This window comes from Aotus nancymaae, unplaced genomic scaffold (genome assembly GCF_030222135.1).
Source record: "Aotus nancymaae isolate 86718 unplaced genomic scaffold, 86718_ANA_hifiasm-v0.15.2.pri h1tg000011l, whole genome shotgun sequence".
Classification (NCBI taxonomy): Eukaryota; Metazoa; Chordata; class Mammalia; order Primates; family Aotidae; genus Aotus; species Aotus nancymaae.
The window spans coordinates 88,527,383-88,552,923 of NW_026988422.1; the positions used below are offsets into that span (position 1 = coordinate 88,527,383).

Genomic DNA, 25,541 nt, shown 5'->3' on the forward strand with positions numbered 1-25,541 from the left:
CCCGGAGTGATGGGTACCCCCTTATCACTGTCCCCTGGGGTGACAGGGACCCCCCCATCAGTATCCCCCAGGGTGAGAGCACTTGTCTGGTCATTGCCACCTGTGTCCTGTGTTACTGCAGATCTTCTGTTGATTATGGTTTCTTCTTAAATGATTAGAAAATTTACTTTGGTTTATTAGGTTGAGTTTTTCATTCCTCATCTATGATAAAGAAAATGTAGGCCGAGCACAGCGGCTCACGCCTGGAATCCCAGCACTTTGGGAGGCCGAGGCGGGCGGATCCCCTGAGGTCAGGAGTTTAAGACCAGCCTGGCCAACATAGTGAGACTGTCTCTACTGAAGTTACAAAAATTAGCCAGGTGTGGTGGCAGGCACCTGTAATCCCACCTACTCGGGAGGCTGAGACAGGAGAATCACTTGAACCCGGGAGGTGGAGGTTGCAGTGAGCTGAGATCGCGCCAGTGCACTCCAGCCTGGTCGACAGAGTGAGATTCCGTCTCAAAAAAAAAAAAGAGAGAGAATGTAATAATGAGGGCAAAAAAAAGCCACTTATCAAGTCAAGACTATTTTGCTCTTCTATTTAAAAAGACGGGAAAACGTATGCAGCCTCAGTGTTGTAAGTTCAGAGCCTGGAGTCTCTGGCTGCGCCCTGCAGCTCACACGGCCTGTCCACTCAGTGTCGCCCAGCTCTGGGCGCCTCTGAGGCCTGCCCCGGAGTGGAGCAGAGAGGCCTCCCCTGGACTGTTCGGGTGCTAGCTGGAGGGCCCACCCAGATGGCCACATGCCCTACCTTTGTTTTTTCTCTGCTTCATTGTGATGAGGTTGGTGTTGCATAGATTTTGCAGGGTATTTTCTCTGGCTTCATACACTTGCTTTAAGGTGAATAGCTCTGCACGTCTGCTCATTCCAAATTCATTAGAAGTCCTCTTCTCAGTGTAAGTGTGTGAGCCGGGCTGGGGCTCCGTGAGGTCTGTGAGGACCTGCTGGGCTTGGCCCTGGTTCTGAGGCTCCCAGCTGGTTACACAGGAGCTGGGGTGTCCTGGCGGACGTCACCAGAACAGCTTCTGGATTTTGGAGTGAGTTTTTCTCTGTCTTGAGCAGTCAGGTTTATGGAAGGATAGTACACAGTGCTCTGTGTGTGTTTTGTTTTTGAGATGGAGTATCGCTGTGTTGCCCAGGCTGGAGTGCAGTGGTGCGATCTTGGCTCACTGCAACCTCCACTTCTCGGATTCAAACAATTCTCCTGCCTCAGCTTCCCGAGCAGCTGTGATTACAGGTGCCTGCCACCATGCCCAGCTAATTTTTGTAGAGATAGAGTTTTGCCATGTTGGCCAGGCTGATCTTGAACTCCTGACCTAAGGTGATCTACCCGCCTCAGCCTCCCAAATACAGGAGTGAGCCACCGTGCCCAGCAGCCGGGGCTCCTTTTTTTTAATTTTTTTTTTGTGAGACAGAGTCTTGCTCTGTTACTTAGGCTAGAGTGCAGTGGCACAATATTGGCAGTCTTGGCTCACTGCAACCTCCGCCTCCTGGGTTGAAGAGATTCTCTGCCTCAGCCTCCCTAGTAGCTGGGACTACAGGCGCTCACCACCACGCCCAGCTAATTTTTGTATTTTTAGTAGAGACAGGGTTTCACCATATTGGCCAGGCTGGTCTTGAACTCCTGACCTCATGATCCACCTTCCTAGACCTCCCAAAGTGCTGGGATTACAGGTGTGAGCCACCACGCCCGGCCCCAGGGCTCCTTTTTAAAGTGGGTGGTTCAGTGTGTTTTCACAGGTGTGCATGGGCATGTCAGCACCACCACAGTTAAGGTGGTGAACAGCGCATCTTCCCCTAAGTATTTAAACTGATTTTTATTTGTGAACTCTGAGACTTGTGAACACCACTCCATGCCCACTGCTGGAGCCCTGCTGGTCAAGGGCCCTGCGGTGAGACGTGCAGGAGAGGTGGGCGCACTGGGGGCCTCGGAGGGGGAGCCCTGCCCGCCCTGTGTACCCCTGTGCCCCTCAAGGGAGAGTGTCCTATCAGAAGGGGATCCCTGCCCGCCCTGTGTGCCCCGTGCCCTTCTCAGGAGAGTGTCCTATTGGAGGGGGAGCCCTGCCCACCCTGTGTGCCCTGTGCTCCCCGAGGCACAGCGTCCTAGGTCATGCCTCGCTGATCTCCTCAGGCGGATGAGCCGCCACCACTGCCCTGTTCCTGAGCGTCCACAGGTGCGCCCGGCCATCCCAGACACCGAGGCACATAGTCCTCGTCTGCCTGCCGAGGCTGTTTGCGTGGAGCGGGGCCCTCGGGTCCTGAGCCCTAGCGACTGGCTCACTCTTGGTTGTGTTGGGTAGAGGATGGGCCCTGGGGGCCGGCGTGCCCTGGAATGACCTCAGGGGCCGTCCGTGGGTGCCCTCCTGACTGCGGGCAGCAGGTTGCCCTGGCTGCAGGGTGGCTGGGCCGTCAGAGGGCATGGTGCTGCCTGGGCCAGGTGCACCCTCAGCCACAGCTCGCTCTTGTGCCTACAGTATCCTCACTTCTTGAAGAGAGAAGGCAACAAGCTTCAGATCATGCTGCAGCGCAGAAAGCGCTACAAGAACAGAACCATCCTGGGCTACAAGACGCTGGCCGCGGGCGCCATCAGCATGGCCGAGGTGAGTGCTCCGGCCGGCGTGGCCCGCGTTGGGCGCCAGAGCATCCGCACGGTGGGGGTTTCTTTCCGGGGTCCAGATGTCCGGGGATCCGATGAGAATGTTGTAGGGTCCAGCCCTACAGGGTCCTGTGAACCCCTCTCTGCTGGTGCGGAGATGAGAATCTGGAAATAAAACTGTGGACACGTGATACCGAGATAGCGAAAGAGAAGTCTGCCCCAGGGGTCGACTGCCCAGCGGTACACGTGGAGGCCAGCGCAGGGGGCGGGGCAGGTAGGGCGAGGCATTGGGGGTCAGTGACAGCGAGGCCCAGGACTTTCAAGCAGTCAGGGTGAGGAGAAAACCTGATGCCTCAGCGCTTTTTCCATACTTGTCAAGAAAGAACAAAGACATTGAGATGCCTGTTCCTCTTACCGATTCTGTCTTCTGAGATTAGAGGAGGCAGGTAGGAGGCGGAACACGAGAGCGGACGTGGAGCGTGACCGCTGAACTGCAGCGCCATCTAGCGATGGTCACGCTCCGGACGTCCGCCAGCCTCCCGACAGCCGCCAGGCCCACCACCAGAGCTGGGGAGCGGAGTTTCCCCCTAAGTCCTCCGAGGAGGGAGACATCTCGGACATGTCCTTCCCTGGCTGGCTAATCAGCGGGCACTTTCCCAGCGCTGGCGCTGCCACACAGCCGAGCGCCCTCCAGCGGCGCTGACGTGGGCGTGACGGGGCTTAGAGCATCTTGCCTTAGGGTCACTTCTTTCACAGTGGCACCTTAGGTTCACACTTGGCAACCCGAGAATCGTTAGCGGAATTAAAAGGTTATACTGCATATATCTCTAGGTATCTCTATCTGTGATTGCTTATGAATAATTATGTGATTATCTAACTCTTCTCTATTTCATTATTTATGTGGGAACAGGCTGAGGCTCCAGACCCTCACCTGGCGCTTGCGGGGTCTCACCCATGCGCAGTGAGGGGCCTGGCGGCTGGGCTCTGTCGTGGGGCTTCCTCTCTGACCCTCCCTCCCGCCCAGCATGGCTCCCCGTGTGCCTGCAGCACCGCGAGCTCCCCTTTCACCAGCCTGCCCTGCCCTTCAGTGGAGGCTGGGTTTTTGTCGGGCTGCTCTGGAGCCCCTCCCAGGAAGTGTCGCTGCCATCCCCGCCCCACTGGTGCCTCCCATGACGGGTCCGTGTCCATGTCCTCCTCAGGACGTGCTCTGGCCTGGGACTGGCTGAGCAGGAGCAGGACAAGCCTTAGCTCTGGGCAGGGGCTACTGCAGATACCCGAGCAGGGTGGGAGCAGCACCCAGAGGTCAGAGGGGGTGGCTTGAGGGTGAAGTTCCCTGGAGGGGAAGGCAGGGGAAGCACCTCAAAAGGAGAAGAAACAGCCAAGCAGCAGCCCGCCATCCCAGAGGACCCAGCGCTCCGAGGAGGCCATGTGGGCCTGGGGGCACAGGAGAAGACACCCCAGGCGGAGGCCTCAGACTTTCTCACGAACCCTTTGGGGCTGCAGGATTGGCTCTGGGAGAAGGGGCAGTCCAGGGCCGGCCGTCTGTCTCTCTCTTCGGAACTTTCCCTGGTGTGGGGTTGCGCTCGGGTGGGGGTTGCGGCGTGAGTGGTGCTTGGGGCGTGTGAGGCCGTGTCGCTGCCTGCCTGGGGCCGGGGAAAGTCAGCCAGGGCAACCCTTCATGGGGAGCCGGAGCTGCCAGAGCCCCCCAGCCCCTCTTCGTCCTGCTGAGTCCCTGTGTTCCTGGGGTTCAGGGCCAGGTCATTGAGGGTGCCCACCTGTAGCGGGTTCCCCCACACCCCTCTGGAGCCTTCGGGCCTCCTGTCTCCCAGGTCCAGCCCTAGGTCCCCCGGATCCTCACACACCCCACCTACCCACCCAGGACAAGTGCGAAGCACCGCTCTGGGCTCAGCCCCTCCCCTCTGCCCCGGGAGATGGGAGCGTGGAGGGTACAGAAAGGCAGTGGGGTCCCAAGGCCTCGCCTCTCGGCCTCACAAGCCTTACAGTTTTCCAGGTTTCTTCTGCATACCGTGGGCAGCACGGGTGGACCAGGCCTCCAGGCTGCACTTCCCAGGGCCCCAGGACTCCTCTGGTGGCCTGGAGCTGCCTGTCATCCCAGCCTCCCTCCTGCAGGCTGAGGACAGGTGGCTCAGCGATGCTGTCGAGGCCGTGAGAGCCTCGTGGGAGCCGCCACAGGCTTCCTCTGGAGCAGAGGGGTCCCTGTGAGCTCCCGCCCACACCTCTCCGCTGGGGCTCCTGGTCTGCCAGCCCTGCCTGCACCTCAGCACGCAGCCGCTCCCCCCGCCCGTCAGCGCTGGTGCTCCTGTGTTTGGCACCCTTGCCCTGGACACTGGCCTCTGCTCCCAGCCCCTCCCTCGCCTGCCCTCCCAGCCCTGGGCTCTCCCCTGCCGGAGCGACCTTCCCCCAGGGTACGGCAGCCACGTTGCTTGCTGCCTGAAAACCCAGCATCTGTTCTTTCCTCTTGGAAGAAAGGCCCCGCCCCTTGACTTAGTCCCACCCCCACCGCAAGGCTCCCTCCCCCTGCACCCATGGCTTCCAAAGCCGAGGTCATCTGCCTGCCCCTTGCTCTTCCCTCCACTGGCTCCTCCAGGCCCTCAGGGCGTCCCTCCACCTTCCACAGGCACCTGGTCCCAGAACCTCGCTGCGCCCTCGCCTGTGTCTCCAAGCACCGGGCTGTTCACGTGCTCACTGTGTCTTGCCACCTTTGGGGTCCCCACCTGTGGGCGCTGCAGTGTGCTGAGAGTGAGCACGGGAGATTGCAGGGGCAGGGCAGCCCTGAGGGCACAGGTGGAGGCAGGTGGAGGGGCAGGGGCTCTCGCTGGGTGGCTCAGGCAGCTGTGCCGTGGGGGCTCGCTGGCTCCAAGGCTGCACACCTGAGGCGGGGGTGCGGGAACGGATGTCACCATAGGAACTTGTGAGAGTGGGGTGTCAGGCGGCTGTGCCGTTCCTTTGAGAGGAGTGCTCAGCTGGAGGGAAGGGTCCTGGAGGGCACAGTGCGGGGTGGTGTGGGCTGCTGGGTGGAGCTGGAGGCCAGGGCTGGGAGTGTGGTGGGAGAGGATGTGGGGGGTACCTGCCCAGGACCTCCGGGCTGCGGGGCGAGCAGGAGGCGATGGCTGTGGGGACACGGGGATTACCTCCCTTCCAATGAGTGCACACGCAGGGGGCGGAAGGGGCTGGGAGCAGCCTGGGCCTCTGCCACACCCTAGCTCTGCCCCCGCCGGGCGCTCGTTCCCAGTGAGCTGAGACCCAGAGCCCAGCCTCTCCAGCCCTTACTCCAAGGTGGCGCAGTGTAGGGGCTGGACCCTGTGGGTGCCATTAGCTGGATGCCAGTGTGGGGTGGCTTGGGTCTGCAGGTTGACCAGCAGTTCTGGCTGAGAGCATCAGGAGTGACCGACCACATCCTCAGGGCCTGCTTGGTGTAGGGCTGAGGGCCCCACAGGGTCGTGGGGTGAGCCTTATGCTGTGCTGAGGCGCAGGATCCGAGAAATAAAGAGACAGGACACAGAAGTACAAGGAAAACGCAGCTGGGCTCGGGGGGGCCACGCCACCTATGAGCGGAGTCAGGCGAGGCCCCGAATGTCCAGAAGCGTGAGTATTTATTGTGTACAGGTTAGGGGGCAGGGCAGTGAGTGAAGTCATCTTTGTGGATAGTGATAGGGTCGTGAGCAATAAAACATGGGGTCCACCCCCATTAGGCCAGGAGGTGGACAGTGTGCAGCAAGGGGCCCGTTCCCATGAAGTCAAGGGCGGTGTGCAGTAAGGGGTCCACCCCCATTAGGTCACCGAGGCTTGAAGGTGGGCCGTGCGCAGTGAAGAGGGTGCATGTGCAATACTTCTGTCTATGGGAAACTACTTCTAAGAAGATTTATAGGAGGATGCTTTAAGTCACACAGCAGTGACAGAGCTGTCAGGGTTACCGCCACCTTCTGGCCGCTTCCAGTGGGTTCTATGGGAAGATGCTTTTCAAGCAGCACAGTAGCAAGAGCTGATAAAGTTCACAGTCACCAAGGTGGATTGCCGGTCTGAGGACAGCCTTCCACAAGAACTGGAGCAAGGTCCTACGACTCCTTTATCAGGAGGAGTGGCTCTCGCCCCGAGCCTGCCACACAGCGGGTATCTTTACGATACTGAACGCTGCCGCCTGGCCCATGGGTTCTTGTCCTGGTATAACTGTTTTTCCCTAAATCATGCTCTGCACTGTGTCTGCTCCAGACATTCCTCCCACTATAAGCTGCTTATTCCTTAATTCATGCTCTGCACTGTGTCTGCTCTAGGCATTCCTCCGATTATAAACCAAGATAGTTTTACATATATATACACACACACACGTATGGAAATAACTGAGTGGTAAGATATTCTTCAGGCGCTCATTCTGTGAACTAATATGTGATTACATAGAGAGGATTGTATAAAGGGAAATCACTGGGTGGTAACACTGTAACTGAGATATTCTTCAGGCCTTAATTGTGCCAGGGTTCTGCTTGGCTCTCCTTCCCGGTGCCTGTATGCAGCGTTACCCACGGCTTCACACTGTGTCAGGGCGGCCCGCGGCCATGAGCCTCTGTCTGCCACCTCTCAGGAGAGTCGGGCTGACGGCAGGTGGTCCCCCGCAGAGGCAGGTGTGCGGCGGCAGCAGACGTGGGGCCGTCTCCTGTGGTGTGGCTCTCGGAACACCGTTCCCAGTCAGGGGTGGGCTGCGTATCCCAGGTGGCCCTGGGAGACTGTGATGGCACAGGACACTTCCTGTCGCCTGATGACTTGTCAGCCATCGTGACGCCTGAGGCCAGTTGCCGTGTTCCTGCATGAGCTCAGCGTGGCCCAAGTGCACAGGACCTGTGAGGCTTACAGTGGGCTTGGCCACGTCCCAGACCGTCGCCTCGCTCAGCAGCCAGCTCGTCCAGAGCCGCCTCCAGCCCCACAGGCCCTGCCATGGCCGGTGTTCTCTTCACAGGCACCACTTTAAATCTTTTATTCTTTGGTTTTGTGTGCTTTTTCTATGTTTGTTTTTCATTTGTGTGTGTGACAGTCTCACTCTGTTCAGGCTGCAGGGGAGTGGTGTGATTTTGGCTCCCTGCAACCTCCACCTCCCCGGATCAAGTGATCCTCGTGCCTCAGCCTCCCGAGTGGCTGGGATGACAGGCACTTATCACCACGTTGAGCTAAGTTTTGTATTTTTAGTAGAGACAGGTTTTCACCATGTTGTCCAGGCTGGTCTCAAACTCCTGACCTTAAGTGATCTGCCCACCTTGCTCCCACAGGGCTGGGATTACAAGCGTGAGCCATTGTGCCCAGCCTGCTTTTTCTATCTTTAAATGTGTTTAGACGTGAGCCTTTGGGGAGTTGTAAGTTTTTGGCTGATGGGGTCTTGCCTCTGTGTGGACGGCTGCTGACTGATCAGGATGTTGGTTGCTGAGGCTGGGGTGCCCGTGGCAATTTCTTAAATAAGACAACAAAACCGGGCGTGGTGGCTCACACCTGTAATTCCAGCACTTTGGGAGGCTGAGGCGAGTGGATCACAAGGTCCGGAGTTCAAAACCAGCCTGGACAAGATGGTGAAACCCCGTCTCTACTAAAATACAAAAATTAGTCGGGTGTGGTGGTGGGTGCCTGTAATCCCAGCTACTTGGGAGGCTGAGGCAGAGAATTGCTTGAACCTGGGAGGCAGAGGTTCCAGTGAGACAAGATCACGCCTCTGCACTCCAGCCTGGGCGAAGAAGTGAGACTCCGTCTCAGAAAATACATATCTTTAAAAAAAAAATGACATCAAAGAAGTTTCCCGCATCAGTTGACTTCTTTTCACACAATCGTCCTCTGTAGCGTGTGGTGCTGTCTGGCAGCATTTTCCCCGCCGTTATTTCAGAATTGCAGCCAGTCCTTTCAAAGCCGGCTGCTGCTTTACCAGCCCAGTTGATGGACTCTTCTAAGTCTTGTGTTGCCATTTCCGCCATGTTCACAGCAGCCTCACCAGGAGCAAATCCCGTCTCAAGAAACCACTTTCCTTGCTGATCCAGAGGAAGCCACTTCTCACCAGTTCAGGTATTTTCATGAGGCTGCAGCAATTCAGTCCCACCCCGGGCTCCATTTCTAATTCCAGTTCTCCTGCTGTTTCCACCACACGTGCAGTTCCTCCCTCCACGGAAGCCTTGAACCCCTCAGAGTCATCCAGGTGGGTTGCAATCCACTTCTTCCAAATTCCTGTGGGTGTTGATATGACTTCCTCCCATGGATCGCAGACGTTCTTCATGGTATCAGGAATGGTGAATCCAGGCCAGATGCTGGCTCGTACCGGTAATCCCAGCACTTTGGGAGGCCGAGGTGGGCGGGTCAGTTGCAGTCAGGAGTTCTAGACCAGCCTGATCAACATGCTGAAACCACCGTCTCTGCTAAAAATACAAAAACAAAAAATTAGTGGGGTGTGCTGGCAGGTGCCTATAATCCCAGCTGCTTAGGAGGCTGAGGCAGAAGAATTGCTTGAACCTGGGAAATGGAAATTGTAATGAGCCAAGATCACGCCATTGCACTCCAGCCTGGACAATAAGAGTGAGAATCCCGCTCAAAAAAAAAAAAAAGAAAAAAAAGGCCAGGCATGGTGGCTCACGCCTGTAATTCCAGCACTTTGGAAGGTCAAGAGATCGAGACCATCCTGGCCAGCTTGGTGAAACCCTTTCTCTACTAAAAATACAAACATTAGCCAGGCATGGTGGTGCACGCCTGTAGTCCCAGCTACTCAGGAGACTGAGGCAGGAGAATCGCTTGAATCCGGCGGGGTGGAGGCTGCAGTGAGCCGAGATCGCACCATTGCACTCCAGCCTGGCGACAGAGCAAGACTCTCTCAAAAAAAAAAAAAAAAAAAAAAAAGTGACTCCTTTCCAGAGGGTATTCAATTTACCTTGCTCAGATCCATCAGAGGAATCACTGTATGTGGCAGCTGTAGCCTCATGAATGAGCTGTATTCCTTTAAATAGTAAGACTTGAAAGTCAGAATGACTCCTCGGTGCACGGGCCGCCTGATGCTGGGTGAGCAGCCGTGGAAACTGAAAGTCAGAATGACTCCTCGGTGCACGGGCTGCCTGATGTGGTGTGACCAGCCGTGGAAACAACATTTGTCGTCTCGTGCGTCTCCATCAGAGCTCTTGGGTGACAGGTACATGTCAAGGAGCTGTCGTATTTTGAGAGGGATCTTTTTTTTTCTGAGCACCTAGGTATCAACAGTGGGCTTAAAATATTCATCCAGCCGTGATGTAAACAGACGTGCTGTCATCCAGGCTTTATTGTTCCATTTTTGGAACACAGGCAGTTGACGTTGCCTGATTCTTAAGGGCCCTAGGATTTGGGGAATGGTAAATGAGCACTGGCTTCAACTTAAAGTCACCAGCTGCCCTCACTCCTAACAGGAGAGGCAGCCTGTCCTTTGAAGCTTTGGAGGCAGGCACTGACTTCTCTCTAGCTATGAAAGTCCTAGCCGGCCTCTTCTTCCAATGGAAGGCTGCTGCTTCCGTGCTGAAAGGCTGTCGTTCAGTGTAGCCACCTCCGTCGGTGATCTGAGCTGGACCTTCTGGAGAACTCGCCGCGGCTTCTCCGTCCACGCTTGCTGCTTCCGCCTGCACTTCTGTGTTCCGGAGACGGCCTGCTTTACTGAAAGCTCGTGAACCACCTTCTGTCAGCTCCGGTCTTCTGCAGCCTCTGCACCTCTCAGCCTTCACAGAAGCGAAGGGAGTCACGGCCTTGCTCTGGACGAGGCTTCGGCTGAGGGGAGGGTTGTGTCTGGTTTGATCTTCCATCCCAGCCAGTCACTCTCTCGCCACATCCACGCTAAGGCTGCTTTGCTGATTCTCATTCATGTGTTCACTGGAGCAGCACTTTCCTTTCCTTCTGGAACTTTCTCTTGGCATTCGCTGCTTGGTGGTTTAGTTTAAGAGGCCTCGCTTTCACCCGGTCTTGGCTTGGACGTGGCTTCCTCACTACGCTCAGTCATCTCTAGGTTTTCATTGAAAGAGATGTGCATCCCTTCCTTTCACTTGAACACTTTGGGGTCATCGTAGAGTTATTAATTGGCCGAATTTCGATATTGTTGTGTCTCGGAGTAGAGAGGCCCGAGGAGAGACAGAGACACGGGGACGGTGGGCTGCGCAGTGCCCCAGAGCAACTGCAGCAGGCCCGTCGCTGCTCACTGATCACAGATCACCATCCAGATACAGTAACAGTGAAGAAGCGTGAAATATCGGGAGAATTACCGAAAAGTGACACAGAGACACAGAGTGAGCACTTGCTGTTGGGAGAACGGCACCGGCAGACTGGCTTGATGCAGGGTTGCCAAAAGCCTTCGCTGTAAAAAACCACAGCAAAGAAGGCACCACAGAGCGAGGCCTGCAGCCTTCGCGTGCAGTGGGAGGCACCACCTTCGCCCCGGCCGGCGTGCTGTGGTGTTTGCAAGACGATGTCTCACTGTGCGCGTCTCAGAACGTATCCCTCATTACGTGGCCCCCGGCCCGCGTGCTGCGGTGTTTGCAAGACGATGTCTCACTGTGCGCGTCTCAGAACGTATCTCTCATTACGTGGCCCCCGGCCCGCGTGCTGCAGTGTTTGCAAGACGATGTCTCACCGTGCGCGTCTCAGAACCTATCTCTCATTACGTGGCCCCCGGCCCGCGTGCTGCGGTGTTTGCAAGACGATGTCTCACCGTGCGCGTCTCAGAACGTATCCCTCATTACGTGGCCCCCGGCCCGCGTGCTGCGGTGTTTGCAAGACGATGTCTCACCGTGCGTGTCTCAGAACGTATCCCTCATTACGTGGCCCCCGGCCCGCGTGCTGCGGTGTTTGCAAGACGATGTCTCACCGTGCGCGTCTCAGAACGTATCTCTTATTACATGGTGCGTGACTATTTGTTTTCGCAAAATTTTTATCATGCTATTTATACAATTAAGTTTGACACCCTGGCCGGGCATGGTGGCTCACACCTGTAATCCCAGAACTGTGGGAGGCCAAGATGGGCGGATCACAAGGTCAGGAGATCGAGACCATCCTGGCTAACACGGTGAAATGCTGTCTTTACTAAAAATACAAAAAATTAGCCAGGCGTGGTGGCATGCACCTGTAGTCCCTGCTACTTGGGAGGCTGAGGCGGGAGAATCGCTTGAACCCAGGAGGCAGATGTTGCAGTGAGCCGAGATTGTGCCACTGCACTCCATCCTGGCAACAGAGTGAGACTCTGTGTTAAAACAAACAAACAAAAATAACAACAACAAAAACAAGTGTGACATCTTGAGCAATTTTCTTTTTTTTTCTTTTTGAGACAGGTCTCACTTTGTCACCCAGGCTGGAGCGCAGTGCTGCGATCTCGGCTCACTGCAGCCTCGAGCCCTTGGGGCCAAGTAGTCCTCCCACCATGGTCTCCAAGTAGCTGGGACTACAGGCACACACCACCACACCTGGATAACTTTTTATATTTTTCGTAGAGACAGGGTTTCACCATGTTGCCCAGGCTGGTCTCAAACTCCTGAGCGCAAGCTATCCACCTGCCTCTGCCTTCCAAAGTGTTAGGATTATAAGTGTGAGCCATTGTGCCCAGCCTCAGTTTTCCATGTCACTAAAATCTATTTGAAAATGGAATTGGGAGGAGCCTGTCAGGGTCAGGGGCAGAGGGAGCTGGGCCCTCGGGCCACCCTCCGTGGTGAGGCAGCTCCGGCCCTTTGCTGTGGGTCGCTGAGTATCTGCAGAGCATGTGCTGGACTAGCCCGGGAGGATGGCCTCAGGGTCAGCAGGGGCAGAAGTGGGAATGGCCACAGTCCAGGACAGTGACCTGCCAGCCGGCATTACCCCAGGGGAGTGCCCAGCTCAGGGGTGGCCGGCCCCTTGCCAGGAGGACACATGCCCCGAGGAGCACTGCCAGGAGGAGAGGAATGCGCAGCCCGGAGCGTGGGGGCCTGGGACTTCCAGGGCCTGTGGAAGTCAAAGCAGTGCTCACATAAAGGTCGGCGACAGGCTGAGGGGAGTGGGGGGGCTACTCAGCAACCCCCACCCCAGCTGGCGGCAAGAATGCTGGCAAAAGCGTCTTTGATAAGAGGCCCCGTTCCTTTCTGCCCTCCCGCCCGAAGGAGGGAAGCAAGCAGGGTTTTCTTGGGAGAAAAAGGGCCCGGACCTCTCTGACCCCATGGAGGTGGGTGTGAGTAGGTGCAGTGCCGCCTGAGCCCCACCCCAGTTCCTCCAGGAGCCCGGCCCAGCAGCCCCTCCCTACTGAGCTCATTTTATTGGGATGCCCAGCAGGGGCTCAGCCTTTCCGAACACGGTCCCTGGCATCGGCTCCTGCGGGTTGGGTGGCCTCCTTGGTCCCGCACAGAAGCCAGGCCCTGGACATTGGCTCCTGTTGGGTGACTGTCTTCACACACTGCTTTGCTGCTGCTGAGATCGTGGGTGGGTGGATGGGTAGGATCTGCCTGGGCAGCTTTGCGTGGACGGCAGGCGTGCCTGGGCCCAGGAGCGCTGCGGACACTCCTCTCTGTCCATCTCAGTCCCTCGTGGCCTCGCCTGGCACTGGCTCCCCAGCGTAGCCCAGTGCCCCCTCCTCGTGGTCCGTTCGTGAGAGCTCCCATGTGTTCCTCCTGTCTGTCACCTGGCTCCTGTGTCCTACTCTCAGATCCGTCCCCCTCTCCCCTGTGGCTCCGCTCCGGAGGGCCCCCCTTGCTGTCACTGAGAGCCCTTCAGAAACCCTAGCCCACTCACCATGGCACCGGGGCTCCTTCCCATCGTGGAGTTTTCTAGAACCGTCGCCCCGGCCTGCAGGTGATGCAGCACCCATCAGAGGACGGCCAGGTACTGAGCCTCTGCAGCAGCATCAAGGAGGCCCCCGTCAAGGCGGCCGAGATCTGGATCGCCTCCCTGTCCAGCCAGCCCATCGACCACGAGGACAGCGCCATGCAGGCCGGCCCCAAGGCCAAGTCCGCGGGTGAGTGCGGCTCCAGCCCACTCCTGCCCCTGCTGTGGGGCGGCTGTTCCTGGCCACAGTACATTGGGCAGCAGAATGTCCAGCCTGGCCAAAGGAGGGGGGTCCAGAGCACGCGTCGGCCACTTTCCTGTTTGGAAGCCACAGCAGAGGCGCATGCTCTTGGGGTGCCCGGGCTGCCACAGGTCCCTGCTGTGCCCCTGTGGCTGCAGCTCCTTGGTCCAGAGGCCTGAGCCCAGAGTGTCTGTGAAAAGAGGGTGTGGGATCTCACTGTGATGCCTGTGCTTGTCTGGGTGCAGGCCCCAGCATGGGCAGGGGCTCGGGCTGGCCGAGATTGCCGCCATCCCAGTCGGGTCACCAGCACATCCCCAACTCCTGAGGCAGGGGGCACCCAGTTGGCAAAAATCCAGGCTGAAATGCCAGACTGGCAGGAGGGCCGTGTGGGCCGAAGCAGTTCGTGTGGCCCCCCTTGCCCTCCCTCCCCCACCTTTCTGCCAGCCCGGACGTGGTCTGTTGCCAGTGGACTGTGGGGGCTTGGGGCCACGGCGCCTGTGTCCAGAGCCTCTCTGTGCCGCGCGGATCCACCTCCTCGCTGCCCCGACTCTGTGTCCTGGGAAGCTGGGGGGTGGTCACTGCCTGGTTTCACAGGTGGAATCTCACCGCACTCCCCTTTCTGTCTGCTCACTCCACAGATAACTACTCGGAGGAGGAGTACGAGAGCTTCTCCTCCGAGCAGGAGGCCAGCGATGACGCCGTGCAGGGCCAGGTGACCTGGCGCCGGGGCTCCTCACCAGCTGTCACCAGGGTCTTGTGAGGCGGGCAGGGGTGGGTGAGCCACAGGCCCGGCCCTCAGTTGGCTGTCCATCTCCCATCTCCCGACCCCAGGGGCTGGAGTTTGTGCGCAGGTGGCTCTGAGGGCCTTGGGACGCAGGTTGGTCTCAGGGATGGGCCTCTCCCACCGCCAACACTGAGGCTGGCAGGGACCTCCTGGCGCCGTGCAGGCCGCCACGGCCTCAGCCACTGTGTGTGTTTCTGCAGGACTTGGATGAGGACGACTTTGATGTGGGAAAGCCTAAGAAGCAGCGGAGATCGATTGTAAGAACGACGTCCATGACCAGGGTGGGTGGAGACTGACTCTATGAATGTTGGGGAAGGTGGGGGTGGGGAGGACGTGGGGAGCCTGGGCGTGGTGGTGGGGGGTGGGCGTGGGGGGAGTGGGTGTAGGGGGGCACGGGCGTGGTGGGGACGCAGGTGTGGAAAGTGAGATTTCACCCCAGGTCACAGCAGCATGTCCTGTGGTGGACCCCTTGGCTGCCAGTCTCCTGCTGGGTGCCACTGTCTCCCACACCCTGCCACATCTCCTGGCTCCAGCCTCGTGTGGCCACCAGGATCGGGGCGCTCAATGAGGCTGAGAGGCTGCCTGGCTGCCAGGCTCACTCCACGTGTGGAGCCCCAGGGATGCCGTCCTCCCCTCTGGCCTGTGAGGCGCCCACGTACGCCTGAGTGTGCTGGTTCCCCTGTTTTTGTTTGGGATCTGGCCTACCTGGCACCACAGTCCCCAGGAGCTTGGTGAGGCTGTTGGGCATTTTTTCCCTGAGGAAAGCTTGGGCAGCTCTTTTCTCAGAGGCCACACCTGGCACTGGCACAGAGGGTCCAGCCCCTGGTGCCTGGAGTCCCTTAGAGAGTGCACAGTTCTGGGAGCCCTGTGCCTGGTGCTAACAAGGAATGTGGCACAGCCCAGTCCCCGGACACCACCGCCTCCTCTGGCAGTGTTCGAGGGGAGCCGTGGGCAGACAGTGGTAGGGGCGGGCGAGCTGCTCCCCACTGGGCAGCCCCCTGCTGGGCAGAGCACCAGTTTGAGCCTGCATTCCAGGGCCCCCTTGGACCCACCTGCTGTAGGGAGGGAGGGCGTAGGCTGCCTTTGTAGGATAGGCCCCTGAGAGGGTGGGTAAGGGGAGCCGAGGCCCTGCAGCCCAGGGTGGCACGAGGTGCCCACGGGGCTCCCCTTCGAGCATGCGCCACCCCAGGCTCGCTCACCTGCCCACCCCACATGGGTGCCCGGCACCTGCCTTCTGGAGTTGGCCGGGGCCTCTCCTGGGGGCGATGCTGAGGGAAGGGCCCCGTGAGCCTGGGAACGGCTGCGTAGGCTTCTGGAAGAATCATGGAGTCCACACACACCTCCCCAGGTCCCCCTTGGCCAGGTCTGGAACTGTCAGACCTCAGGTCTGTTGGGACGCTTCTGGGAGCCACGTGCGAATCCACTGCTGGTGCTGCGGCCTTGCCGCCTCCCACTGCGGGCCCACGTGGCCTCCCTGTGGCCTTCCCGTGGCCTGAGGAAGTGGCTCCTGCTCAGGTCTGTGGGTCTGACTCTGTGTTGCTTGTCTTGCAGCAACAAAACTTCAAGCAGAAAGTGGTGGCGCTGCTGCGGAGGTTCAAAGTGTCGGACGAGGTGAGTGCACTCTGCTCGCAGCCCCCGCGCGCGGCAGCGCCTGGTCAGGAGGAGGCTCTGGGGCCCACGCCCGGTCACTCGCCGGGTCTCTGCTGAAGTACACGTTGTGAATACACTGGAAGTTGGGAAGTCATCTTCAGGCGGCTGTAACCGTTAGTTTGTGTGATTGTTTTTTCATAAATAGACTTTGTTTTTTAGAGCAGTTTCAGGTTTATAGCAAAATCGAGCAGGAAGTAGAGTCCCCATGGACCCTTCCTGCCTCAGCCCCTACTGTTGACATTCCGTGGGTTTTTCACATTCATCTCGTAGCTTTTCTCTACTCTCTGAATTTTCTACAATGAACTTGCAAAATTTTTATGCTGAAAAAAAAAAACAAAAAAAAACATAGCTGGGCCTAGTGGCTCATGCCTGTAATCCCCGTACTTTGGGAGGCCAAGAAGGGCAGATCACTTGAGCCCAGGAGTTTGAGACCAGCCTGGACAACATAGCGAAACCCCATCTCTACAATAAAATACAAAAATTAGCTGTGGGTGATGGCATGCACCTGTAGTCCCAGCTACTTGGGAGGGAACCTGGTAGGTCAAGGCTGCAGTGAGCCGAGATCAAGCCACCGCACTTCAGCCTGGACAACAGAGCGAGACCCTGTCTCAAAACAAACAAAAACACTCAATCTCGGCTCACTTCAACCTCGGCCTCCCAGGTTCAGCAGGGTTTCATCATGTTGGCCAGGCTGGTCTTGAGCTCCTGGCCTCAAGTGATCATCCGCCTGCCTCAGCCTCCCAAAGTGTGAGGATTATAGGCGTTAGCCACCGCACCCCGCCTTTGTTGTCTCTTTAATGTCAGAAGAAAATTGTGCCTGGGTTCAGGACCCACGGTGGAGAGGGCATTTAAACGATGCAGCCCTGGAGCAGTGTTATCACCACCGTCCTGACAGCACGCTGCCTGTAGATGGCGCCGTGTCCTCTCACACTGGGGAGGCTCAGGCGCGTGGCTCCAGGTGCCTGTGCTGAAGCAGGTGCTTGTGGCCTGCGGGCAGGCAGCGTTTCTGGAAACACTGTAGCGTCACCAACTGGCTGCAGGGGAAAGACAGCCCCGCCACTGGGGTCGTCATCAGGCCCGTGTCTTGATTTGCATCTTGGATTGGAACGTACCCAAGTCCAGCTGAAGATGGGACTTAGTCGGCTCCCTGGCCCAGGGCTCCCTTGAGCGCCTGTGGGTTCAGGGGTGGCTGCTGTTGGTTGAGTCTTGACCGTGGGGTTCTGCACTCACCTGGGCAACTGAGCTGAGTCTCAGAATGCATTTCACTTACACAGATGATGGTACTGAGACTCACAACCCAAACCGTGAAACGATGGGCCGGCACCACAGACGCTGTTCCGGGAGAAGACGTCGTTTTCACAGGAATAATTGTGCAGTTTTGTGTAAAATTCACGCAGGTCAACACGGTGCTTTAATGGAGCGACGGGATCTCTCATTTCCACCCATCACTCCCTTTCCTGCAAAGACCAGACCATCCCCACTGCAGCTCTGAACCTGTGTCTCGGTTCCCTGCCCAGGACTTCTCAGCAACCCTCAGGGGCAGGAGAGGTACACTGAGGGGAGGTCACCTGCCTGGGTTACAGCTCTCTGAGATCGTTCATGCCACTATAACAAAATACCTTTGTCCGGGAAATTTATAAACACCCAACACGTGTCGCTCACAGTTCCGGGGGCTGCAGGTGCGAGATGAAGCTGCCGGCAGACCTGGTGTCGGAGGGCCCGCGTCCCAGAGAGGGCCCGCGTCCCAGAGAGGGCCCGTCCGTGTCCTTGTGTGGTGGAGGGGGCTGACAAGTTCCCTCAGCCTCCCTCGCCAGGGCCTGAGCCCGTTCGGCAGGGCAGAGCCCTCAGAGCCCTGACCACCTGCCAAAGACCCCACCTCCTAATTCTAGCACCTTGGTGGTCAGGTTTCAGCATGGTAATTTGGGGGGCAAAAACGTTCACAGCCCCCAGGCTGACCACAGAGTACCCACATCTGGGCTGCCCTGTGCCCAGGTGCCACACGGCGTGTCTAGTGAGGAGGAAAGCAGGGCTCTGCTCGGAACCCATCCTGCGAGGATGAACCGGAGTGAAGTCTGTTCCCTGCAGCCCTCAGCTTCAGCTCACAATGAAAGCTTCCACTAAGGGCTGCCTTTTATATTTTTCACCGTAAAAGGTGGCATACCTGGATAGTATCACAGGAAAAATATTTTTGAGCTTGAATTAAGCAAAGATTTGTTAGGACTCAAAAAGCATGTACATAAAAGAAAAGCTTGGCACATTGGACTTTATGAAAAATAGTAACTGTAAAGTAAGCCCCCAGGCACAAAGGACAAACACTACATACACCCACGTAGGTGAGGGCCCGAGAGCTGGCACATTCACAGAGGCAGAAAGGAGAACGAACAGGGCACCAGGGTCTGGGGGAGGAGGGCGGGGAGTTAGCCTTCCATGGAGGCAGAGTTGCGGTTTGGGAAGCTGAGAGGAGTTCTCGAGATGGGCATGGTGACAGCTGCCACAGCGTGAGCACACCAACGCCACTGACCTATACAACCAACACAGATGCAGTCGTGAATACTGTGCTTTTTATATTTTAACACAATAAAAAAGCAGAAATTTGCTTTCTGAAAGAAACTGTTAAAAGAATGAAAAGACAAGTTGACAAAATATTTGCAAGTCACATGCCTGGTAAAGATTTGTATCCAATATATACATTAAAGACTCTCAAGACCCAGTAAGAAAAGCAACCTGATTTTTAAAATGAGTAAGACTCATACAGTGAAACTGTGAACCATTTTTTAAAGAAAGAAGATACAAAGAAGCGGAAAGATGTCGTACGTCCGCGGATTGGAAAACTCGGTCTCGTCAAGCTGGCAGTGCTCCCTCAATTGCTGTAGAGATTCGGCACGGTGCCTGTCAGATTACCAGCTGTGTTTCTGTAGGAATTGACCAGCCAAAGTTTGTATGTGAATGCAAGGGACGCAGAGGAGCCAGAATGGTCTTGAAGAATGAAGATTTACACTTCCCAATTTCAAAACCTGCTATAAAACCACAGCAGTACTCCGGAGCGTGTGGGGCTGGCCCAGGGGCGGCATGGAGAGAGGCGATTATCCAGAAGTGAACCCTTCCGTTTGTGGGCAAGTGATGGTCAACCAGGGTGTCAGGATAGCCACAGGGGAAGAAGAGGCTTCACAAAAGGGTGCTGAGACCACTGGATATCCACATGCAGCCGGCTGTGGCGGCTCACACCTGTGATCTCAGCTCTCTGGGAGGCTGAGGCTGGCAGATTACATCAGTCCACATAGTGAAACCCCATCTCTACTAAAAATACAAAAAATTGGCTGGGCATGGTGGTATCTGCCTGTAATTCCAGCTACTCAGAAGGCTGATGTGGGAGAATCACCTGAGCCCGTGAGGTGGAAGCTGCAGTGAGCTGAGATCACACCATTGTACTCCAGCCTGAGTGAGACCCTGTCTTAAAATAACAAATGAAAAAAGCAAAAAAAAAAAATTTGGACCCCTGCCTCACACCATATTCAATAATTAACTTGAAGTGGATTGGCCGAGTGCAGTGGCTCATGCCTGTAATCCCAGAACTTTGGGTGACCAAGGTGGGCAGATCACTTGAGGTCAGGAATTTTGAGACCAGCCTGGCCAACATGGTGAAACCCCATCTCTACTAAAAATACAAAAATATTAGCGAGGCGTGGTGGCAGGTGCCTGTAGTCCCAGCTACCCGGGAGGCTGAGGTGGGAGAATCACTTGGACCTGGGAGGCAGAGGTTGCAGTGAGCCGAGATCACACCATTGCACTCCAGCCTGGGCAACAGAGCAAGATTCCATCTCAAAAAAATAGAACAAAAACTTCAAATGGATCAAAGGTCTCCATATATGAGCTAAGATTATAAAACTCTTAGAAGAAAATGGACCAATCTTACGACCTTGGGTTAGGCAGGGCTTCCTTAGATATGACACCAAAAGCAGGAGCGACAGAAGGTCAGTTTTCTGCATTACAGCAACATATTACACGTTTGTGCCCCAAACAGTGCCATCAAGAAAGCAAAACAGTAGAACAGAAGAATGTTTCTCGCAAATCATATATATGCTGAGGGGCTTGGATCCAGAACACGTAAAGAATGCTTATAACTGAAAAACAGAAATACAACCCAGTTAAAAGCTGAATCGTCCATTGCTTTGAGAACGATACAGTCTCAGGTGCCACGGAGCTGGGGGCCCCCACTCCTGCCCTGACTCACCGCTGTTCACTTGGGCCGAGAAGTTGACCAGGAGGCCGCCTCGTGGCCGTGGCTTTTAAAGGACACCCTGAAGCCGGTGGGTGATTGCTTGAATTAGAATTACCCTGACCAGCTGCAGTGTAATCCCTGGAGGTGTGTGCGGGCTTATGAGAGGCATGGAGGAAAAGAATCTCAGAGCGAAAGGACCAGCTCTGATCCCTGCCAAGACTTTGGGAATTACTAAGAGAAAACGGCCTTGTGAGGGTTCTCAGACAGGGGTCACTTCCAGATGAGAAGCCACAGGTGGCTCGTTGACCTGCCTGGTCCTTCTGGGATTATAAGGCCAATTGCTCTGTTCGAACTGAGCTGCTAGCTGTGGTGGATATCACCGTTGAAGATGCTGAGCCGACTATTTTAATAAAGTGATGATCACTTGTCAGAGAACCAGGCGCAGTGTCTCACACCTGTAACCCCAGCACTTTGGGAGGCTGACATGGGAGGATCACTTGAGCCCAGGAGGTTGAGGCTGCAGCGAACTATGACTGTGCCACTGCACCACTGCACTCTAACCTGGGCAACAAGGCAAGACCCTTTCTCAAAAACGAACAGTGAATTGTCCAGTTAAAAAATGGGCAGGGATCTTTGTGAATAGACTTCTTCAAAGAAGACACACAAGTAGACAGTAAGCGCAGGATCGTTGTCACCGATCGTTCGGGAAATGCAAACAAACGCAGCGAGGCACCGCGTGACCCCACCAGGATGGCTGGGACGAGTGCACTGCCACGGGGTGAGCTGTCGCAGCTGGAACCGCACACTGCTGGGGGCAGGCCAGACATCCAGCACCCTGTTCTTCAGTGTTGGCTTTGGGGAGGTGAACACACATGCACGGACCCCCGCAGACGTTCACAGCAGTGTCGTCTGTGATAGCCAAACAGCCGTCAGCTGGTGATCCGTTAGACTGGGGTCCATCTACTCGGTGGCGCGCTGCAGAATCATCAGAGGAAGTTTATAAAGGAAAGGTTTAGTTGACTCCCAGTTCAGCACAGCTGGGAGGCCTCAGGAAGCTTCCAATCATGGCAGAAGGTGAAGCAGGCACCTTCTTCATGGGGCAGCAAGTCAGAGTGAGTTCCAGCAGGGGAAATGCCAGACGCTTATACAAGCATCAGATCACTCTTATCCTGAGAACAGCGTGGAAGAAGCCTCCCCCATGATCCAGTTACCTCCACCCGTCCCGCCCTTGGCACGTGGGGCTTATGGGGTTACAATTCAAGGTGAGATTTGGGTGGGGACGCAGAGGAACGTGAAGTGTGCCACGCTGGGGGGATGAAGCCCACCCCGGAGCTGCTGGCCACGTGACCCCTCTTAGGCAGCACTCAGGAAGGGGCAGGACATCCAGGGACGGTGAGATCTGCAGTGCGGGAAAGGGGGGGGACACACTAGGGGAGGGCAGAGGGGAGTCCCCTGGGTGTGGGGAACACGCTGTGTCTTGATTGTGGTGCTGGCTGCACGGTGGCCCACCCCGTCAGAGCTCACCTGCCTGCACCCGGGCCCTCCGTGCGTCCTGGCGGCCTGGATGACTGGACCAGCCCAGGCGAGGTGGAGGAATGCCACATACGCCCAGTGCCTGGGGACCTGGGGTCCTCCGTGCTCACCCTGAGCTCTAAGACAGGAGCTGGACTACAGCCATGCTGAGCAGAGGGGTTTGATGGCCGAGCACCCACCTCCTATTGCTCCTGTAGATTCTGGGGTCTCAGGCACCCCCAAGGGGGCAGCGTGGGCCACTGCAGTGAACTCCCACCTGGCCCTCATGCTCTCCTGGCACCCCTGCAGGTCCTGGACTCGGAGCAGGACCCCGCGGAGCACATCCCCGAGGCAGAGGAGGACCTGGACCTCCTGTATGACACGCTGGACATGGATCACCCCAGCGACAGTGGCCCCGACATGGAGGACGATGACAGTGTCCTCAGCACCCCCAAGCCAAAGCTGCGGTGAGCCCTACGGGGCGGGGTGGGGTGGGGAACAGCCATTTCAGATGCTGCAGCCACTCTGGCAGACCCACGTCCAGCCCAGGGGGTGTGATGGGCAGGGCCAGCTGCCTCGAATCCTGGGAAGGCTCTGATGGCCAGACCAGTAGGGTGGGCCTGCAGGAGAGGTGTGCAGCTGCCTGGTAGGCCCAGGTCATGGCTGCACTGAGCCAGGCAGCTCTCCTGTCACAGGCCAGGCCAGGGGGTGCGAGCTCCGGGCTGGGGAGGACTTGGGGGGTGCCCAGGGTGCCAGCTGGGCTGGGCGTGCCACCCTGTTTTAGGGGATCAGTCGTTGGGGGATACCCTGGGAACTGCAGAGGACTTCCGCCCACTCAGGTGGGGAGTGGGGCCCCTATGCTGGGTGCCCCTCCCTGAGGAGGAGGAGGCAGAGGCAGGTGGAGATGGGGCGGCAGGTGTCTGTGGCGGGTGGGAGGAGGGGCCTGGCTGGGGCCTGGCCTGGGCAGGAGGGAGACTCAGAGCATCTCTGCTCGTGGGTCTGGGCGAGGGGCAGGCATACCAGGCAGAAGTCACGTGCCAGGATCTGGGCAGCTGCTGAGGAGCCAGAGACCCCAGTTGGAGATGGGAAGCTTGGGACTTTTTTTTATGCTTTTTTAACCTGAGCAGCATGTAGACACGGGCAAGGCGGCCTTGCTGTGTGTCGGAGGCGAGGCCCTGCAGCACGCAGTAGCCTCCCATCTCGCCTGACATTGCCCGATGGCCCCAGCCCCACCTGCTGCCACTTCAGTCACCAGCAGCCACCATAACAGGTGACTGCGGATGTGGCCATTAAAAACAGCCTCTGTTCCTCCTGTTCTGGAGTCGCCATCCCGAGGCTGTGGCTTCATTCTTTGCTGGGGTCTTGCTGAGCTCGGGTGGAGGTATCGGCCGCTGCCCTGACTGGGCTTCTGTGGTCACGCGGCAGCCTGGCGTGATTGTTGGTGGAGTTGGGCTCCGTTTGGCTGCGGGACTGGGGTCTGGCTACCCTGCCGCCTGGTGGCCGGCGGTCATTCTTGCCTCTGGCAGCTGTCCTCAGACTTTGGCCCAGGGTCCCTCCTCCACCTTCGGAGCCAGCAAGGCCCGGTCCAGTCCCCTCACACTTCAGGTCTCCCTGGCCTTCCGGCCTCATCTCTCCCTCCTTCAGCCGGAAAAAGCCCTCTGCCTTTAACGGCCCATGTGATTCCTTAGGAGATACCCATGTGGCCCAGGTCGTCTCCCATCTTAAGCTCCATGGCGTTGGCCTATCTGCAGAGCCCTGGCCAGCTTGCGTTCATAGTTTGGGGAGCGGCGTGCGCCCTCGGGGCCCTGCTGTTGATGGTCACACACAGCAGCAGCGAGTTTCCGTGTGGCTTTGTTGCCCAGCATGGAGCACCAGACGCTGCATAAGTCCTGTCTGTTTTTTTGTTTTGTTTTGTTTTCTGAGACCGGGTCTTGCTCCATCACTCAGGCTAGAGTGTAGCTGTGCAGTCACGGCTCGCTGCAGCCTGAACTGCCGGTGCCCAAGTGATTCTCCCACTTCAGCCTCCTGAGTAGCTGGGGCCGATGGTGTGCGCCGCCGCACCCAGCTAAGTTTTATATTTTCTGTAGAGACAGGGTCTTCCTTGCCTGGAGCCAAGGCTGAGTTTCAGGGATATGTGTTTCCTGCAGCTGGTATCAGGGTGGGTGGAGGAGCCGGGAAGGGGCCCGGCGCTGCCAGCCCCAGAATCGTCCTCCCCATGCCCCGTGTGAGCGGATGGGCACTGACATGGGCTCTTCTCTGGACCCAGCTCTACTCTGCTGTTGGATTCTCCAGTCTCTTCCTCCAGGTGTGGTGGGAGAGCCGTGCTTTAGTGCAAGAAGGATCCTGGGAATTAACATGTCCCCACCCCTGTTCCCTGAGCCAGGCCATACTTTGAAGGACTGTCGCACTCGAGCTCGCAGACAGAGATCGGGAGTATCCACAGCGCCCGCAGCCACAAGGAGCCCCCGAGCCCGGTGAGTGGGGCCACACTGATCCCCAAGAGTGGACCGTGGCCTGACTGGACTGTGGCGTGGCCCAAATCTCCCAGCATGTCCTGGGCCCAGGGCCCTGTCCAGCTGTCCTGGAGCCACTTTGCACCCACTGTCCAGGATCCAGCATCCCCTGAGCCTCGGCATTCCCAGCCCAGGAGTCAGGCGCCCCAGGATTCCCAGCCCAGAAGCCTACCCTAGCCCCTGCATTCCCAGCCCAGGAGTCAGGCGCCCCTGCATTCCCAGCCCAGAAGCCTACCCTAGCCCCTGCATTCCCAGCCCAGAAGCCTACCCTAGCCCCTGCATTCCCAGCCCAGGAGTCAGGCGCCCCAGGATTCCCAGCCCAGAAGCCTACCCTAGCCCCTGCATTCCCAGCCCAGGAGTCAGGCGCCCCAGGATTCCCAGCCCAGAAGCCTACCCTAGCCCCTGCATTCCCAGCCCAGAAGCCTACCCTAGCCCCTGCATTCCCAGCCCAGGAGTCAGGCGCCCCAGGATTCCCAGCCCAGAAGCCTACCCTAGCCCCTGCATTCCCAGCCCAGGAGTCAGGCGCCCCAGGATTCCCAGCCCAGAAGCCTACCCTAGCCCCTGCATTCCCAGCCCAGGAGTCAGGCGCCCCAGGATTCCCAGCCCAGAAGCCTACCCTAGCCCCTGCATTCCCAGCCCAGGAGTCAGACGCCCCTGCATTCCCAGCCCAGAAGCCTACCCTAGCCCCTGCATTCCCAGCCCAGGAGTCAGGCGCCCCAGGATTCCCAGCCCAGAAGCCTACCCTAGCCCCTGCATTCCCAGCCCAGGAGTCAGCGCCTTGGCCCCTGCAGGTGAGCAAAACTGATCACATACCCTCCCCACAGGCTGACGCACCCGAGAAGACGCGGTCCCTGGGAGGCAGGCAGCCAAGCGACAGTGTCTCTGACACGGTGGCCCTTGTAAGCAGGCTGGGGCCGTACCCACCCATCCGCACACCGGGCACGCCAACGCTGCCTTTAAGGGTCCGACCCAGTGCGGGGGGCCCACATGTAGGTCTCACGTCACACCCGGCGAGCAGAGGTGGGATCAGCTTTCAGGAGTGGCCAGGCCACCGGATGGTCAGAGTATCCGAAAATCCACTCCGCCTTCGGGGTCAGGGCACCCCAGATTCACCCCACCTTCGGGGTCAGGGCACCCCAGATTCACCCCACCTTCGGGGTCAGGGCACCCCAGATTCACCCCATCTTCAGGGTCAGGGTGCCCCAGATTCACCCCAT

At 57.6% G+C, this 25,541-nt stretch overlaps 1 protein-coding gene across 6 annotated transcripts in view; it reads left to right on the plus strand.

Moving 5' to 3' along the window:
• PACS2 (phosphofurin acidic cluster sorting protein 2) overlaps positions 1-25,541 on the plus strand; it is an 82,453-nt gene that overhangs the window by 41,849 nt on the left and 15,063 nt on the right. For all 6 annotated transcript variants that reach the window (XM_064375270.1, XM_064375272.1, XM_064375271.1 and 3 more), the window contains exons 4-11: positions 2,514-2,639; positions 13,433-13,595; positions 14,285-14,358; positions 14,631-14,711; positions 15,982-16,041; positions 22,121-22,278; positions 24,195-24,285; positions 25,149-25,223. In XM_064375270.1, the coding sequence (XP_064231340.1) occupies positions 2,514-2,639; positions 13,433-13,595; positions 14,285-14,358; positions 14,631-14,711; positions 15,982-16,041; positions 22,121-22,278; positions 24,195-24,285; positions 25,149-25,223 (828 nt within the window). The remainder of the gene's footprint in view (positions 1-2,513; positions 2,640-13,432; positions 13,596-14,284; positions 14,359-14,630; positions 14,712-15,981; positions 16,042-22,120; positions 22,279-24,194; positions 24,286-25,148; positions 25,224-25,541) is intronic.